The following is a 19274-nucleotide window of genomic DNA, read 5'->3' as shown; positions in this document are numbered from 1 at the left end:
TCCAATCTGTCATTATAAAATTTTGATTGAAAATTGTACATCTCATTGCACATATAAGACGTTGAATTAGGTGAAAGAATGATACAAGTTGAGTCATAATTGAATTGCTTTTTGTATTTTTTTTTACATGATATTAAAAGATAGGGCATCATTACACTTGATATTAACTGTTAATTATTGCAAACAATATCCTTAAAACATTTTATTATTTAATGTTTATTATTTTTTATTTGATTATTAAAAATATTTAATTTAATTTAATTTAACTTTTGTTATTACAATTTCAGAAGGTTATATATCAAATGGAAATTAAGGTAGTAATATTTTTTTCTATTATATTCTACTCTATAAATATATTTTAATTTATAAATTAGATTTTTTTGGTTTTAAATAGATTTATTATGAATTAAAATATCATTATTAATTGGTTAATAATTATAAAATATTGGATCTAAAATCAATAAATATAAAAATTACGAAATGAATAGATAAGAAATATTAATTTGAGACTTTTTTATATGTGATTTTTTGTTTATTCAAATTTAATACAGTCAATGAATTCTTTAAGGTTTTTTATACCAAACAACATGTTTTGTCCTAAAAAGTTCTTTTAGCTTGTTAAACAATTCCAATTAATTTGTTGTTTAATTTAAAGGTTGTAGTGTAATTCAAAAATGAAAATTTAGATTTTTGTTTGTATAAAAAAAATAAATGTGTGTAAAGACATTCCAATGTTCACACATGCATTCTTATTCTAAAATTGTTCTCTTTAAATTATCTCTATAGAAATGTATAAAGTAAAATATAGTAGATTGTTGCATTGCTTTTGAACTTTTATAATATGGATTTAAACTTGTTAATATTGTTCTAAATCTTCAAACAAAATCTGTTATTTAAAGCACTAGTAGTTTTTTTTTTTCATCTAAAAATAACTCTAGAAGTAGCAATACATATAGAAATAATTGTGATGGGTTGTAATTGTAATGAACTAAGCAATGTAATTATGTTTGTGGAGATGGTCAAATTCAATTTATTTTGACACAAAGGCATAAAAGAATTGTAATTCGTTTCTTAGATTTGTTAGTTTAGAGAAATTTCAAACATCATTTGTTAAATGATTTACATGTAACCTATGAAATAATATTAATTGACAATATTTAGCGTTGCATTTATTTGGAGGTTTTTGGTCTGATACAATTGTTTTTTTGGTGTCAAATCCCATGCGTAGTTCATCCTGTTTCTGTGGCTGCTCCTTGTTGGGGCAGCTATCGCAGCGAGAGGAGCTCATTTTGAGAGATTATCGTTGTGACACTTGGAGAGAAATTCAAATATATCATGATATATATATATATATACACGAGCACACACATATCAGATAATATAATCCAGAAAACTCTTCTGAATTGGAAAACATATATATATATATATATATATATATATATTTTTCAAAGGAAAGCGTATGTAATTTAGTTACAATTCATCCCAATAGATTAAGCTACTGGGTTTGTTGCTTCGACGAACTGAGATACCACCATTTACACTTAGAATGTCGACTTGGGCCTGGTGAGGACAAGAACCTCATCTGTCATAGTCCAGCTTAAAATCTTGCTTTTGTGGTCAGGGTTTAGCATCCATCGGTTTTCATCTTCAGCACATTTGTAGGCTATCACTAGATCTCCAAGTTGCTGTGCTCGCGCTTGAAGCTCCCAGAAGTCGAATTCTTCGCCAGGCTGAGCATATGTACCTACAAATCGAGTTACAGTTGACGTAAGAGATATGGAGAGCCGCCACCACTGCACAGATGCATTAGTTATCACGAAAGTACTGGAGAGCACACTAAAGATCAGGCAATAAGACGATGATTAAGTGGCCTCAGAATAGAGTTTAATAACTAACTTATGCTTCGCAGAGTTAGGGAGGATCCGTAATCACTGATCACTTCATCCAACACCGCACCAACATCAGAATCTTCAGACAGGTGCGCCAGCACCATTGCTTGCAGTTGCTCGGGCTGAACAGAATCATTGAGCCATGTCTTTTGCACCTGTTGTGACGATGAATGAGGTTGCAGAACGCTGAGTGAGTAGAGAATAATTTCACACTCGGAGACAACCAGTGCAGTCGTAGAGGGTCCCAAATTGGTGATCAAAAAGATTGCACATTTCACATGTTACTTACTTGTTGGATGGCATCATCTTGACTAGTAGGCAGCTCCGCGACAATAACCGCATCCTTTTTCCCACGCTGCATCTGCGTCATTTCATAGATTACACATGGCTCACATTCTCAGAAGGCTATCGACTTAAAAACTAGTTATTGAAAGATTTATATACACCTATAAAACGTGGAAAGCCTACAGATAATCTTGATTCGAAGTATACACAAATACGAAAAGAGGCTAACAATTAACCCCATAATAACCACAAACATCAAGACAGCTACGCTATATAACTTGCGTGCTGCTACTGAGTACCGACCTGAATGTGTCTAACGAACATGGCCGTCATGGTGGCGCTGTGGCTGCTATTCCTATTCTGATCTGCCAGAACAATGACTTTCTGATAGTTTTCGAGAGGCAGGCTCTCCAAAGCTTTCTTGGACAAGGGGTCTCCGTGTCCTGTTCACGGCAGGTCCAAGATAACTCAGGTATTGCTTCTTGGGAAAAATTCCTTACAGCTTTGACGGTTAACATAGAATTCTTTGCAAAATCCCTTGGTCATTCAAGTTAACATGGAAATGTACAACACATGACTAGCTCACGCAAATGAAGTAGAGCGCATGACAATTTTTGAGGGCCTTCGGGCCGGTTGAAAGTAAGAACAAGCTTACTGTGATTCACTTTCAAGGCATGAAACGATGCAGAAGATTTTAACTCTTTAAGCCGATCCTCGATGTGTGTGTTTGCAAGGATTGTGACTTCACTTCCTACCACACCAAATTTGAGGTCAGCTTATCTCTATGCTATGAGCTCGTCGGGTCGCGCCATAGCATTCAGAAACTGTGAGTTGGAGGAGGCATTGCATTCGTCGTAATTGGATTAATCATTATTCATCGCCTGACAAATGGTGATGAAAAGTTACCTTTAGCTACACTATTGTCGAGAAGCATTAGCACGTCCTTCAGATCGTGCTTCCATCCACAAATAAGAACCTTAAGAACCTCCTTAGAGTGCTTCTCAACATTAGGAACAACACGTGGATTTTGCGGTGCTCTCGACTCCCCTGGCTTAAAGCTATCTTCATCTTCGGAAATTACGAGCAGCCTGTCTCCCTCCTGTGTACAGAAAATACTCACTGAGGTATTGATATATTCAGCTCACCAGCCAAACAAGACTACCAGTCAAGCCCACATAGACTGACACTATTATTAAGATTTTTTGTAAGAAAATAGTGTCAAATAGACAATTTTACTCGCCTCAAAAACAGTTTCAGGAGGAGGATTGATTAACGTGAATCCTCCGTCCGAATTCGGTCGTGTCTTGCGCATGCCGCATGGGATAGCATTGTCAAAGAGGAAAAGTATTTCGCCGAAAGTTTTCCCAACTAGCTCCGGCCTTTCATTCAGAACTCAGATGTTAAACACAACCAATCATGCGGACAACTATATTCTTAAGCACCAATTCTGAAAATGATATCTATGGTCAAGAAAAACGTGACACTCAAATGTCGAGTGTTATTTACTGCATGCTAGGAACGCAAGTAGAGACACGCACCATTTGCAAAACCGAAACTCTGAGCCTTCAAAATGCAAAAGCTCTCCGGCGACAGCAGCGATTTGAGGCTGAAGGGCTCTCTCCACGAGCATACGCATCACAAAATCTCCAGTTGCCACTGGCACCATTTTCTGAATCCTGCCAACTCGCTTGATTTCAATCCAAGAGTAATTCAAAATAAAACTTGGTTTACTGAGGTGACTTCCTAATTCCTAAATCCAGAACCCTCCCTGAATACTTTCACCGAGGACCGCTTCAATGGCAGGCCAATGTGGGTGTCGAAATTTATGACATACACCAATCCCAAGATTATGCAACCAGGTGAGCACGTAGATCCAAGAGTACTAACCTTTCACCTGCTTTCAGTAACATGGTGGGATCGGATGAAACTAAGGGAGAAGATTTCAATGATGAAGGGAGTTCTTTAGATGGAGAATTCATGAGGGAAGACAGAATTTGCTTCAATAGATTAACATTATCCAACTCAGCGAGTTCAACAACCAAGTCGGCCTTCAGCTCTGATAAGTAAGCCAATACAAGGGCTTGATGAAGCACCTGCAAAATAATCTTCACATCAGACTAGAACTGGAGTAGCATTCTGACCACGATGCTGTTTCGCTAAAATCAATATTTTATGCCTGTTTGATACCATGTTCGCTCCATGTTCAGCATGTCTCATGATGATTAATATTATAAGGAACCAAAATAAAATTGTAAGAACAATATAATACTCAATTATGGCAAATGGAAACACGAGGCAAGCTACAAATCTAAAGAGTGACACTTCAATCAAGTTAGCTACAGTTCAAGCTTTGAGTCTAATCCAATGCGAAGGGGCATAAACTTTTAAGAACTTGAGAAATGAATTCTCACCAAAGCATCTGCTTCATGGGGTGCTAGCCCTGGTGGAGAAAGAAGGATAATGGAACGGGCCATGGATGCCGAACACTTCCTCAAGTCACTCGTCTCTGTAGGAACACCAGATCTTGTGACAATCTGGAAACATCCATCAATTTGTTAGATTTGAAGATTAGCCTCATAGAACTAAGCTTTGTAGGTGCAGGGGACAAAATCGACACAAACACTTGTATCTGAAGAGATGCAATGTCCATTACTTTAAGTGAACCCTACCAGATAGACCAAGGCTTTCAACGCTTATGACGAGACTCATAAACATCGAGCTTCCCCACCTGAGAATATCAGCGAAAAATAAATTCGAAATTTATCTTTACACTAATAAGTTCCTACCTTAGATCCGTTCCGTTCTGCGTTGGGTAGGGCTGTTCTTAAATCCTCATCCATATCTTCTTTATCTTTGTCTCCCAAAATCACAATACTGCGTTTTAAACCACGAGTTTTATTGGCAACAGTGAGCTCCTTCACAAGAGGTATAGTTTTCGGAGTCCAACCTGCCATACTCAGTCGGTGTCAAGAAGCCAGCTAGATCACAACATTATACATTCTAATGAAATACAAAAAAGTAATTTAGAAACAGAAAATTCTACTGAACGCATTTGGGTACCAAGAAAGACATTAGAGCGGAAAATTCAGATGCGCTACATGTAGTCCACTTATTCCCACAAGGTACGGCAGCAGTTTGCAAGCGAATGCTTAGAACTTTACAGTACGAAAATTCAGTTATCTGGTGGGTTTCGGGGTAGCTACAAACCTACTACAATTGTATGATTCTCTTCAATAACTATACTAGCGCCTTTCTGGAGGTGATCGACTCGAGCGCTCACTCCATCACTCATCAGACCCACCAGCAAGGCGAAAAAAAGCATGCCGCCCATAGTGAGCGGGACAGCAACCAGCCGTCTGCGAATACCCGGCTATTGAAGAAAACAAACTCCCAGGCACTCAAATTAAATGATGTGTGCACGAGAAGATTAACATATGAGAACAACAGACCCGTTACGTATGTGATTAGAAAAACTAAAATCCTGATTCTAAATCTTACTAAGACATGAAAATGATGCAGCTCGAAAAAATTCACGTTAGAAATAAGGGACCAAAGCTTACCACGTCAGCATGAGTGCCAGGATCAGAGATAAAGGTCCATGCTGACCATAGCGAATCCGGCAGAGGCAGTTCTTCACCTTCAGAGTACGAAGCTTTGCTGAACAAGATACCTACAGGAGATCGTGTGGTATGGGCGTGAGGTAAGCATCTACAATTCGTACTCAATCGCTCAATGAATTTCCAGGCTTGAATCACCAAAACCGTTCTCCACTCTAAGTACCGTATATACAAAACACAGTGTTCTTTTTTGTAGCCAACTTAATACTCACTCTAAAGATTTCACATTCGCATGGCAGCTGTATGCAAAGACTAAATAAAAATTGATGGGACTGGATTACTAATATACCTCCAATGGTTGTCATTGAAGCACAAATGGCGAGCAATATTATTGCCTGTCAGGGGATGAAGCACGTCAGGATCGAACGATGCAGCAGGGAGGATGGTACACTGATACTTCGGTAGCACACCACATCATTTAACAGGATGAAAATACCAGACCCCTTCAGATTTAAGTGCAAGGCAATAACATTACCTTACTACCAGGCTCAGTAGCAAAAAAGTAGTCGAGAGCGTATACAGCCTTTTCTTTTGCTGTTGCCTTCATAGTTGTTCTTTTTGGTCGAGCTTTTATAACAATCTGAGAAACCGCAAATCGACACGATTAACTCAGATATGTTAAAACACACACTACTCGCTCCAAGGTACCAGCGAGCTCTGTTGAAATCTATTGCTTATTGCAGAATCTATTTGTGGTATGATAGTTGTTATGATAGACGTTCTACCTCTGTTGTTGCGGCGGCTGCTGGGAGGGCGAACCTGGGCCGGAACCCGGATGCTGCGATCATGGCCAACAGAACCCCGATGCCCAAAAACACAGCATGCTCCATCCACGACTTCTTCGGTTTCTGAAATTCGTTACACATGGAAATAACGTAAAGGCCAGTACAGCCCGAAGGAAAACAAATGAGAAGCAGGAGTTCAATTGCAAAACAACAAATGATCCAAAGCATTTCAGTGGTTGCATGGGCAAACAGTGTAAGTCCAACATTTGGAAAGCGCATGCAAAAGAACGTAAGCTACTTGGAAAGGACGTTTGTCGGGTGTATTTCAACTATTTCGCAATTCAAACTGTATTCCTTGTGTGAGCTTGGAAACAATCCACTACACCTTACGCAAATCAAGTTTATTGGGTCCACAATCGATCAGAAATGTAATGCAATTTCCCACAATCGGATGCCCAAGTACAGATCCCAGAGAAGGCAGCCTCTCCGTTTTAAGGACATGCTCGCAAAACCAAAAGTCAAGAGCAGAGACTTAGAATTCCGATCTAATGACGCACCACGTTTGGTCGTTGAATTGGAGGATAGCTGACAAGGCCAGGCTTGTCGGTAGCATCCCTGGAAAACCCATCAAGATTTTGATTCGCTGCTATGCAATAGAAATTGCTGCGACCATCTCCGTTGTCGCTAACTGCTCGTATTCCATAATTTATGCGGTCGGAAAGCTTCAAGATTCCAACAGGAGCTTTGAAAATTTGTGCAGACAGCGCAGCTCGAGATATCGAAGCAACTGAGGAGAGACCCTGCAAGCTGCGTACAAAATGTGGTAGCGAACCAGAGCATCTATAATCCATAGCCCTTACTTGAGACATTTTGCAAGCACATTCCAGTCGCAATCCTTTGAGGTCGTTCACCGAATCGAGATAGACTTATCCAAGACCCTAGTGGCTGTCACATTCGAGTCAATCGGCTACAGAACTCTCACAATTGAAGCAATTCGCAGTCGTACTCAGAGTTGCATGGACCTCGGGCACGAGAAAATTATCGTGACCAAACCGGGTGTCCTCCACAACTCCATCAGAACAGGCATTGACTACAGCTCCTGCAAGTAGCAAAAAAAAAAAACCATACTCTGATTTCTCCCGACTCAAATAAATCTTAGATGGGATCGAATCACCGGCCTCAGTCAAAGAAACGAAAGAAGACGACCGGGTATCTCACTTTCGCCACCCACAATATCGCCCACGCCCACTAAGATACGCAAGGGGCGAGGCCTCAGGAGGGTTGACATCGAACTACGCCTTGTGATTAGACGAGCGGCTGCCGCCATCCTCTAACTCGGTAAGCTCATGGAAAGCATGAGGTAGGACCCAGCTCAAGGCATGATCCACACCACGAAGCCAGCCAAGCGCAGGATTAGGTTGCAGAGGTATTCTATGGACCAAGCCTCAGTGAACCCACCTCAGTAAAAACAAAAACAACAACAACAACAGTATTGGCACGAGGAACAGCAAGCAAGCAACTCGTTGACGATGGAAAAGCACAGTCTGGAACCCAAAATAAACAACCTATCCCTCATCCGAGGGTTGTAGGCATGATCAGCAACTCGGCCTCTGTCGACACGCCCCACAACCAAACAGAGCTCGCAATCCTTTTGACGAATCCCGGTTTGGTGACGGCGTGATGTTCGTGAGCTCGCCATTACTCCAAACCTTGCGTGATTGCTCTCTCTGGTGTCCATTTCCTCATCGCGGACTTGGTCTGTTGATGGTTGTTGGGAATGCCCGGACGAACAACAACAACAACAATAAAACATTATGATGATGCTTGATTTGTGATTGGGGGGCTTTTTTTTTGTGTGCTTGAGCTTGCTTTTCAGAGACTGTTTCTTCTTTTCATTCGTCCATCGCTGGTCTTGGTTTCGGTTGTTTGTTTGTTTGTTTGGATATAAATTGGGAAAGACTCACTGCCATGGATGGAATTGGATAAATTACAAAGTGAACCAACTTTATCACCTTTTGTGGGCAGATCTAAAAGTTAGCATCTAGAACAAATTTCTAAGCTTGTTCTACTCTTCTTCTTCCTCTTCTTCTTCTGGGTTTTCATGAATTATCAAGTTCCTAAGCTATTCTATTCTTTATATGTTTTCATGGATTATCAAGTTGTATGGAGGCCCTCTGGAGTTCCATTTGTTTGTTAAGTTGGATACCTTGTCACATATTTTGCCGATAATATTCTATCTCATCTTTTGAACAAATATATAAATAAAATAAATATATAAAATGCCTTGTTGTTTGGTTGTTATATATTTGTTTGTATGAAACTAGCCATAAAACTTGCCTATAATCAATGAATCCCTCTTGTATCATTTTCCCATTATGGAGGTCATTCTACACTACCATCTTGAGTCTAGATTTGTAACGTTGAAATGATATAATCCATAAAAACAAATGTAATAGTAACCATATATTACAAAACCTCTTCATTTTTTATTCCCAAAGGATACACAAAATAATATCTTGATTTTGAGGCATTAAAATAACAATAATAATGATAATAATAATAATGATAAATGTCTACATTTAGTTATTAGTTATGTTACAATTTTAAAAGAAAAAATATGATCACATTCTAAAAATATGAATCTTGAAGAAGCATTTTACAGATTTGTCTTACTTCATCTAGAGATAAGAGATGATTAAAATCAGTAAACAAATCTTTAATTAATCCTTGTGATTAAAAAAATGGCAGCTCTATTAAGATCAATGTGCATATTTATGAGCATAATGATATGTTTGGATTCTACCAAAAGAATCTATTCTAAGCTTTGTTAGAAGTTTAATGATGATGAATACACAGAACAAAAAACAAAACAAGATAATAGACATCCATGCTTAATAAATTGTTAGACCTAAATTTGTATTATTATAATTAGATATTAAATTCTATGAAAAAACCATCCATATTTTACTTATAGAAATAAACTTAGCATGCATTATTCTATGTCTAAGGAATTGTTGTGTATTTGAATTTGAGGTAGAGAGTTCAAACAATTGATTTGATTAAGAATGTTTGTGTAGCTTCTTTTAAATCAATAATTTCTAAGTTCTTATTTTTTGCGAATTTGCAACATATGAATCAAGATGTTTTAGATCTTATTAAATATTGCATATTATTTTAAATAATATTTTTAACAGTAACGTGATCTTAAAAAAAAGGATAAAGAAAAAGAAAAAGACCAAAGACAAAGTTCATATGGCGAGAAAGAAATATCAAAAATAAATAAGAATGTTGTAACTATTATAACTCTTCTTGCTACTTTAATTTTTTTTAAGCACAAATAAGTTTGAATTTTATTTTATAAATCAAAAATTAATTGACGTCTTAAATTTACAAATAAAAGTCCAATAGAGGTACTTCAAAGAAATTTACAGGTGTATTACAAATTTGACTAGAAGATGGTTTGATAGAATTTTACTATCTTTTATTTATATATATATATATATATATATATATATATTAATAATTTTTAATTTATGTACTATCTACTTAATATAGCTTAAACTTGCATTCATTTTTTCATAATGTTCTATGAATGTTTAAGATTGATATTAGGTTTGAAGAGGTCTTTTAAAATAAATGAGAGTTTAAACATACTCTACATGCCTCCTTTATCCTTATTTAAGATTCTTCTACAATTTGTCGGTTTATTGTATGTTTTTTCAATCATGTTCTAAGACATAGGTTCATCTATTGGAGAATATAAATGAATTATTGAATAAAAATGAGCTATTTATTCTACTTAAAGACATGTTTGTGAATAATTGAAATTAAATCATTTTTTTGCTTTAAACCATTATTAGATTAATTTCAATTAGAATGTAGAAATGAGCATTTATTTTAAAATGAATTTCCTTAAATTCGTAAAATAATTATAAAATAAAAAAATTAATAAGTAATAAATCAACATACTGTGATAGGATTGTTGTTAAGAATGAAGCAAAAACGTTAAACTTCTTTAAGATCTAATTCCAACTTAAGACTAGTTTCTAGCTTGTAAGAATTTTAGATTTAACTAGATTAGATAGATTTTATGTGAATATATTTTATTATCTAAAAATGTATTCATGATTACAAAATCCAAAAGAGTATTAGACCATCTCCTAACAAACATTTCCATTCAATTCTCCAAAATCTAAACTTTAAAACATATATTTAAGATTTTTTTTTTTTTTTTTTTTTTTTTTATAATACTTTGAAGAGCCAAATTTCATCCAGCAAGTACATACAATATGATCCAATAATATATGATAAAATTTGGGAGAACATTATTTAAGAATAAAATAAGAACAATTCTATTGATATTGACTTCTTGCCTATATGCCAAAAAATGTTCATATGTCCTACTTTTGTAAATTATGTAAAATTTTCTTTTAAAAATAAGATGGGGTATATCCAAAAAGACCAATTTATTTCATTCTCTACAATCATTATAATCTTTTGTGACTCATGACTTTTCATCAATACCTTAAACGATAATTTATACTTCTTTTTGTTTTTTTTAAAAAACTTAATAATTTTGTAATATTCTTTTTAATGCTTACCAAACCTGTTTAATGCCACAAAGAGTATGGAGAATCTTGTTTCATAAGACTTATTTAGTTTAATGGTTCTAAGAATTAAACAAACGATTTTAACATCAATAGAAAATATTGATTTCTTATTTTTAATTATTTATTAAATGGTGACAAAAAATTATTAATTTATAAATAAATAAAAATAATATTGGTTATTTCATTTCTATTTTTATTTTTCTGTTTAATCATTTTATTACAACTATTTCATTTTAATATCATGTGACATTAAATATTATTAGCATAACAATATATATGAATAAGATTAGATCAAAATTAAGTGTAAAAAACTAGTATAATTCAATTGTGATAAAGTTGCTTGGCTATTATAAAGACAAGTTTGATTTCTAAATATTCATGATGGTTCTAAATAGCCAAGCAACTTTGACACAACCATGTTTTCTATTCTTTGTAGTGTTTTAAAACTTTATTCAAAGGTTACAAATTTCTTATATACTTGTGTTGTGATACCTTTTCTCATTTGTATTTTAAGTTTAACATTGTATCTTCAAATAGCCGTGACAATGTATATTATTTTTCCATATATTTTATAATGGCATCTTGTTGAACCCATGTTGTAAATTGGAAGCACTTAATCATGAATGCCACTTACTTCTAATATTCTACAAAATTTTGAAAAGTTACAATGTATATTTATATTCTAAAAAAGAAAACTGCCATTGTCATTGGCAACAAAGATTCAAATGATAAACTAAAAAAACCTCACTTCCTATAACTTGACTGGATGTATATCTTTTTGACATTTTTGATACTTCGATGTCAATCTTCGTTTTACACACAACATTCTAATATTAAATATTTGTTTTAGATTCCAAGCGATGCAAACTATATATGTGTGTGTATATATATACATATATATATATATATATTTATACACATTCACGTACAAAACCTACCAGCTTGCCATCGAAGTACAATTCTTCCCAAGTCAATGCACTCAAAAAGCCTCGGAGCAACATCTGGCATTTAGAAATCATTCCTGATGAAGAAATCCAGCTTGCAAACCCTGCTTGGCCGAGGAAATGAATCTATACAAAAAGAATTCTTATTGAGACAAAGCGTTCCGATGATCTTGAATGATATAGGATTCAGCACTGTACGTCGAGGAACAAATATGATTGAGATAAACAGATTCCCTTTTCCAAAGTCAATTTCAGTGCATAAATAGAGTTTTACAAATATCTTATACGGTTATCTTTAAAAACACGTTTCTTAATAGCTGAAAACAAGGAGCCGATACATCGCGTGCATCTAATCTAACTACATCGACAGACACGTCTTGAAAGACTCAAAAAGATAATCTTTCTTCAGATTCTTCCCTACACAGCACCCACAGCTCAAAGTTAGGATTGGCATAAAAAATTACTGAATTGTGAAATATCGCCATGAAAAGAACAATTTCGAAGACAGAATGCAAGCAAACGAACACAAGCATGACAATCAAAGAGTAGACCCTGAGACAGCACTTCAAAACATACCTATGAAGACTATGTGTGTCCGCTTCTCATCTGATCTCCAAGATCGAGTAGGGACAATCTCGTAGAGGTCACGTACAGCCTGCATTTACAAACCATACGTATTCAATAAGGTGGGTGATAAGTGCAACTAAAACCAGGCTTAAGGACCTTTCAAACTTAGGTAGTTATTTTATGTTCAGTTAACATTTCTGATTAGACGCATTTCTTGCACCAAGAGGATAGCCAAAAAAAAGCCTTAACTAAAAGAAATGTGCATAACCTATAAAAAGCCTTTTGAAGCAGCAAAGACCATGAGTACAGAGAGGTTTTAACCTCACGTAGCAGCCTATATTAAAGTTATGGACTATACATAGGATGGTACTTCTGGTTGTAAGCTTCAAAAGATAATGCAACGAGGTCTAAAATATTACCTGAAGCATGTGCATGGTGTCAGACCCATCAATATTCAGGACACCTTTCATACGATAGATTTCGAAGTCCTTTCCACCCTCCCACAAGAGCTCTCCAAGCCAGTCATTCACCTGTCGGATAAAGATAATTATGAACACCTTTTCAGTTACCCAATCAAAACTCACTTCGGTCATGACAAGTCAATCGATGCAGTAATCTTCGAGGATAAGGTCGGTAGAGAAGTTACCTTGTCCAGGTTGGCAGTTTCAGACAAAGAGAAACTGACGGTGCCCACCATACGATCATGTACATCTCGTTCATCCAATTGTAAGAGTCTTTCCACATTCATCAATTGCTGTGCATTTTGATGTGGAGAGGAATTAGACATAACCCCAGAAGTTTTAAATATCTCAAAAATCAGATTGCATAGACTCAAAAATAGAATACAATTGTACCTGAGATTTGTACGCTCTACGCTCAAATACATCCTTGAGGTCCACTTGACATCGCACAGAGCGAACAATTTTCACTAACCCATTAATATTATGAATCCGGGCTTCTAAATCCTCCACTTCCACCATACCTCCGCTCACAAGGTCAACCTTGTTGAGAAGCACCACATCCTGTATCATAACTCCTGTCAATTCCTCAACAGGTTCAGCTTTTCCTTACACTTGAGTGGGTTCCTTGCCGTCACTAGAAAATCCAAGTGACTTTCTAGAAAATTCAGTATTTGTGATGTGGGAGCTATAATTGCCACTGCTGCCATTTGCTTAGTATCATTGGCATATGCTGGTGTCCAAGACAGTGTCTCTGACTCTAGCAGATATTTAGCACGTAGATCCGTAGCGTAGCAGCACCGAAACATGATTCGACTCAGTGTAGCATCTTCAAGATATGAGAAAAAGTACTGGAACTAAGTTGACGCGACTTTTGTATGCGTAAAAAATAAGAACATTCACAGAAGCAAAGAAAAATACCGCAAAAGCGATCTGAAGGTAAGCTTCATTCACTGCTCCTGTTTCCCGTGTATCTGCGAGTTGTTGTTTCAAGTTCCTAGCATCCACAACCTGTCAACCCACATCCACTGCTTGTTTAAAACAAACGCACAAACATCTGACAATTCTGACTCGCATTCTTTGCGAAATAGGTAACTTGATGAATATGATTGTTCTCGAGCACAAAATTGCCGAGGCAATCTAGGCGTCCTCAATCCTAAAAGGACGTAGAAACTTGATCCCAAAGACAAGGTCCAACTCAAGAACCCAATATAGCAATAGATATCACTGTTGAGAAGGAATAGCTGCATAACTTCAATATAAATCGCTTTGAAGTTTTCAAGTATACGCAATCTTATTGGTCAGGCCTGAACTCTAAACCCCTAAACCTGGTCACAATTGATAGGTGTCAATTATGGTCACCGAATTCTGATGAGTGACATTTTGAATGACAGTAAAGAAGAACATACCGTAACAATGGAGTCCAAGTGAACAGGGGATTCGAGTTGATCATCCACCCAAAGCACGGCAGCAACAGGGCCAGGATTGGCGAGACCTGTTGTCTCCAATAAAATATGATCAAATCTGCACGGACAGGACGTAAACATTCAATACAGGTCAATTATAAGGCAATCGTAGTATATATATATATATATATATATATATATATATGTGTGTGTGTGTGTGTGTGCGCGTAAGTATGTGTGTGTGTGTATGTGTATGTATATATACATAGAACGACAAGAATACAGGATGATACTACCTAGACAACTTTGAGATATGGTAGCCTAGCGAGAGTTTTAGGGATCGAAGTAGACTCTCACTTTTCCCGGCGCTCGAGCAGTTGTTCAAGAGCTTGAACAAAACTATGCTTGACGCTGCAACAAACACAACCATTGCCTAGCTCCACCCATTCTTCTACAAGTGCACCGCCTGCTCCATCGTTCACCATAGCCTTTTCTATCCCTAGCTCGTCTCCAAACTCATTCAAGATCACTGCTATTCTTCGACCATGCTTTTCATTCAGAATATAATTGACTAACTGCAGAACAAATACACTCAAATGAGCCCACATGTCAACAATTCAACTTGCAAGAGAAAATTTCATTAAAGGGAAACAGGAATGAGAACGTTAGGTCTTCACTTAATTTACACACTAATCTGTGATTGATTCCGCTTACCGTGGTTTTACCAGCACCCAAATACCCTGTAATCATAGTGATCCCCACTGACTCAGCTTGCTCACCAACATTTCCATGATCTTCATCTCTAGTTGCCAGACTCTTCACGGACTCTCCCGTATTTGAAACTTGGGTCGATTTCGTGCTGCTCTCATTTTCTTGTAAAGTATCGAAGAGCGGAACCGCTAGTGGTACAGCCTCGTCTTCCATTCCTGAAGGATGAATTCCTCGATCAGGTTCACTTCATACTATCTCTGAAAAACCCAAAACCACCGCTATCACAAAAATCCCTAGCGAGATAATACCTGGCAGTATCGTCAGACATCCTACCATCCTTCTCAAAAACAACGCGAAGTCACTATGAAGTACACAGCAAAGAAATGCTGCAATCGTAAAAAGGGTTTAGACCTCCGCATCTAAACAATTCCGTAATCCAAAGCAAGGAAAGAGTACCTGTAATTCCAAATGTTGACACTGAATGAAGTTCACAAGGTGTGAAGGTGAGGTGATTGACTATAAGTAAACTCACGTTCACTTCGAAAAGTACGTGACTAAGCGCAACACCATGATAGAAGAATACAAAGCAGCGATCTGATGTAGCCACGGATTGAAGCAGTAGGAGACGTCGACAACATCAAACTTCTGGTGCATTAGATTTCACATCTCGAATAGACATGTTGGAGTGTGTGATAAGCCCTAAAACATTGGCCTTCCCGATTTGAAAGGTTCAAGACTGTACGGAGAGCGTAGAATTGCTGCTGATTTTCTTAAACCCTAAATTTACATTGGGGAATGGTTCGATTTCACTTTCAGTACCCCACAAACAATTTACGTATCAAGAGAGGCAACTTCTGGATCACGTCACCAAACGACCGAAAATCATCCAGGTTCACCGAGACTTATGTTTCGTTCACCCTCTGCTTTCTTTGACTTTGTGTTGTTGAATAGCGGAAGGGCTCCATCGCCATGACCACCTTTCGCGCGAGCTTCTGTCGGAGCGGCCTATGTAGTTGCTAAACGGCTTCGTTTTTTAAATTGCGACCAATTTGTAACTTCTGGTGATGTTCTCTTCAGATCTTGTGTTTGTAGCTGTAGCATCTGGTCATGTTCGGCGTCAAAATCGAAGCACGCGAGTGAGTGTCACGATTTTACTTGTGGTATACTTTTTGGATTGCTCTGTAGTCTGCTTCATGCGTGCGTTTACATTTGCTGATTTGAATTGCCGGTGCCATAGCAGTGGCTTGGTTAGTGATATTCGATCTATCGTCCGCATCGAAACCTCTTAATTCTTATTGGATTTCCTTTCTTTTCTTTCTTTTAATTTCCTCCTTTTGGATAAAATACCATTCGTAGAAATATTTAGCTTGGTGCAGTGACGTAGATGGAATGAAATTTCCCCTGCGATAATAGCTAATCGGCATTGATTGGCACGTGGTGATGGTGGAGAAGCATTGGGAGTTTCACTCAAAATTGACATCTGCATGCTTACCATGCAACACCTGGTACATACGATTTGCGGAAAGCTGGCTTTGAAAACACTCCACTGAAAATTAACAGAAATTATGATATGAAGGCCGCTCGGAATAGTGGTGAGGGTCTGACCTGAATAACGGTTGTAATTCTTCTTTCGGAACAAAGGATATTGATATTGACGCAGAAGTTCATGCAATGCAGTTCGATGGAAATTATAGCCACTTTGAATCCGGCTTGTGAGATATCTTCCAAAACAACTTGGTCTCTAAGAGTGGCAGACTCACTGCAATCATGGTTAGGAGCATACTAACACACTCCATTAATCCCCAAGGTGTAGTGCTTTAAGTTCCTAGACTGACAAGAGCTTGGTGTATTTAATTTACAACCATGGCTTGGATAGATGATAGTTTAGGACGGCGTAAGAACCCTGGCAACAGATACAATTCTAACCAGGTGCAACTGCGAGTTGATCCTCGGGACCAGCTGGATGAGAAAATTTCCGGTCTCAGTGGAAAAGTAGCGCAACTCAAGCAGGTATGATTATTCTCGTATGCGGTGCTCATGCATACGAAGTGATTTCTTCAGAGGAAGGAAAGATGAATTTCCAATATAGAGAGTCTCTGCAGAATCGAAACTGTTGAAGTTCAATTGAACTTAGATAATAGTTGAATTTGTATTATAAAATTCAGGTGGCGCAGCATATTGAGACGGAGACCAGATTTCAGAGTGATATTCTAAATCAGCTGATAAGCAGTTACCTGAAAAACATGTAGAAAGAAAGGTCAGTGTCTCAGATCTATGCTTCTTCTTCGAACAATTTTTATGACAAATAGGTCTTCAATGTTAGGTTGCAATCATTTTTACACAGTTTGCAATGACTCCATATTCCTACTTTTGCCCTTGTGCGTGCAGGAAGAAACAGTAGCCAAGAGACAAGCCATGTTGACAACCACGATGCGAAAGCTCAAAAGGACCCTATCTAGACGAGACATCAACCCTCTGCATCCAGCAGTTGGATTTGCTCTTTTGTGTTTTTCCTGTGTTTATTTGTACACTAAATATCTTGGACCACACTGGTAGGGAAATTTGTAAATTTGTATAACTTTAAACCAATTCAGCTTTTGTATGGTCATGTAAATTATCGATATTTAATTCAACCACCGTGGAACTATCCCCCAAACTGGAAACAGAGCAAGACGATAATTTGAAACCTGTGTTAATCCGAGACCAGGTTTTAAGGTTTAGGGCTAGGGTTTCGGGTTTCTTAAAGAAACCTAAAGAAATACAAAAGAAACTCCAACATATCCTAGTCAAGCCTTATATAAATACCACATTAGATTTCAAACCTCAATAAGTTCTATAACCATTGATCTTAATTCAAAATTTTCACACATTTCACCTATCACTTAAAAACAAGAAAAAAAAGTTTTGAAGAAAATTTAACTTATAGATTGGAAGAAATGGCTCAAATTTGTTTTTGTATTAGGTGTCTTCTTCTTTTTTCAATCTTAATGTAAATTTTGTAGATTAAATTTATCCTTCTTGAATACATGAATATAAATAACTTAATCCACTACAAGATTTACAAAATTGTAATCATTTTTTTATTTAGCACAAAACAAAGTCATCCAAAATAACTTAAAATTTGCAAAGTTCTTACAAAGTTAATATACACTCAAATTCTTCAAAACCAATGTTCATAGAAATCCTATTAAGTTTTCTTTCAAAATATACACTTTGATGAATAAAAAAGAGCTCAATTTTTTGTAAGTTTACAATTTTGTTTCTAAGATCTATTTTGGCTATGGTTTATCACCGCCCCTCTATAGATATCAATTTAAGCTTTATCTAAGTAATTTTTGATTGCTATTCTATAATTCTACGTAAAGATTTTTATAATATTATTTTTGCTAATTTATCTTTTTTTCTTATTTATGGTCCTATAAAATATATAAAAATATATTTTTTTATAAAAAAGTATTAATATTTATTAATTTTACTTTCTTATTAATTATTATCTATATTTTAAAGTAAATTACTATTATATTTTAAAATAAGCTCTTATATAGTATAGTATTTTTTTTTTCTTTCATTTAATAGCCATGTTACAACACAATACCATTGGTCTCTTCATTTTCTCTTGTTCTTTTTTTACTCCTTTGTTACTATCTTCTTTTATCTTCTATAATTACAATTCTAACAACTCATAGTTTGTGAAGGACATGAATTTCAAAGAAAAAAAATCCAATACATTTTTGTATCACTCAAAAAGAGTAAAAAGTCACTCAAAGATGGTAATATATTGAATTAGAATGACTACTGCTAAAGACAAGAAGATTAAAAAGTCTTGAAACAAGACTAAGAACTAAAAAGTTGTTGATAAGTATAAAAAAGACTGCACTCTTGTTTCCATATATACTATCTAACTAGCTATGTGGCGATGTTCTATAGGACCTTTAACGTGTATTGATTTTGTAAGATATACACCTTAACTTGTGAAGCAAGTTTTCTATATGTATGCCTCATACTTAGCTTGTTCCATAAGCTAACAATATGTATGACATATGGTTAACTTATTGATCAAGT

The 19274-nt window shown here is 36.3% G+C and overlaps 3 protein-coding genes across 5 annotated transcripts; 1 reads left to right on the top strand and 2 right to left on the bottom strand.

Moving 5' to 3' along the window:
* Positions 1–1371: 1371 nt before the first annotated feature.
* Positions 1372–7630, bottom strand: LOC112283644 (putative ion channel POLLUX). Its single transcript, XM_024522660.3, has 17 exons — positions 7074–7630; positions 6517–6639; positions 6267–6371; positions 6081–6126; positions 5735–5844; positions 5382–5544; positions 4961–5121; positions 4586–4708; positions 4062–4267; positions 3713–3850; positions 3415–3553; positions 3081–3273; positions 2830–2925; positions 2478–2617; positions 2179–2250; positions 1897–2044; positions 1372–1744 (listed from the first exon to the last, which is right to left on the bottom strand). The coding sequence occupies exons 1-17, from the start codon at positions 7383–7385 to the stop codon at positions 1542–1544; spliced, it is 2478 nt and encodes an 825-aa protein (XP_024378428.1). The 5' UTR covers positions 7386–7630; the 3' UTR covers positions 1372–1541.
* A 4656-nt stretch (positions 7631–12286) lies between these two features.
* On the bottom strand, positions 12287–16175 carry LOC112283159 (uncharacterized). Of its 2 annotated transcripts, none has more exons than XM_024521528.3 (10): positions 15669–16175; positions 15216–15469; positions 14859–15076; positions 14505–14619; positions 14017–14106; positions 13492–13659; positions 13284–13391; positions 13057–13167; positions 12647–12725; positions 12287–12487 (listed from the first exon to the last, which is right to left on the bottom strand). In XM_024521528.3, the coding sequence occupies exons 2-10, from the start codon at positions 15423–15425 to the stop codon at positions 12429–12431; spliced, it is 1158 nt and encodes a 385-aa protein (XP_024377296.1). In that variant the 5' UTR covers positions 15426–15469; positions 15669–16175; the 3' UTR covers positions 12287–12428. The 2 variants fall into 2 exon arrangements, with proteins under 2 accessions (XP_024377296.1, XP_024377297.1); XM_024521529.3 differs by having other exon boundaries at positions 15216–15427; positions 15669–16007.
* Positions 16176–16606: 431 nt separating this feature from the next.
* LOC112283160 (bet1-like protein At4g14600) lies at positions 16607–18081 on the top strand. Of its 2 annotated transcripts, XM_024521534.3 has the most exons (3): positions 16607–17222; positions 17378–17469; positions 17601–18081. In XM_024521534.3, exons 1-2 carry the CDS (start codon positions 17076–17078, stop codon positions 17459–17461), a joined length of 231 nt encoding a protein of 76 aa, XP_024377302.1. In that variant the 5' UTR covers positions 16607–17075; the 3' UTR covers positions 17462–17469; positions 17601–18081. The 2 variants fall into 2 exon arrangements, with proteins under 2 accessions (XP_024377302.1, XP_024377300.1); XM_024521532.3 differs by lacking the exon at positions 17378–17469 and having other exon boundaries at positions 17601–17868.
* Positions 18082–19274: the final 1193 nt, after the last annotated feature.

The sequence above is a fragment of the Physcomitrium patens genome, chromosome 6 (assembly GCF_059467195.1).
Source record: "Physcomitrium patens ecotype Gransden chromosome 6, ASM5946719v1, whole genome shotgun sequence".
NCBI classification, from domain to species: Eukaryota; Viridiplantae; Streptophyta; class Bryopsida; order Funariales; family Funariaceae; genus Physcomitrium; species Physcomitrium patens.
The sequence above is the reverse complement of the archived record's forward strand: the minus strand, read 5'-3'. Positions and strand labels throughout refer to the sequence as shown.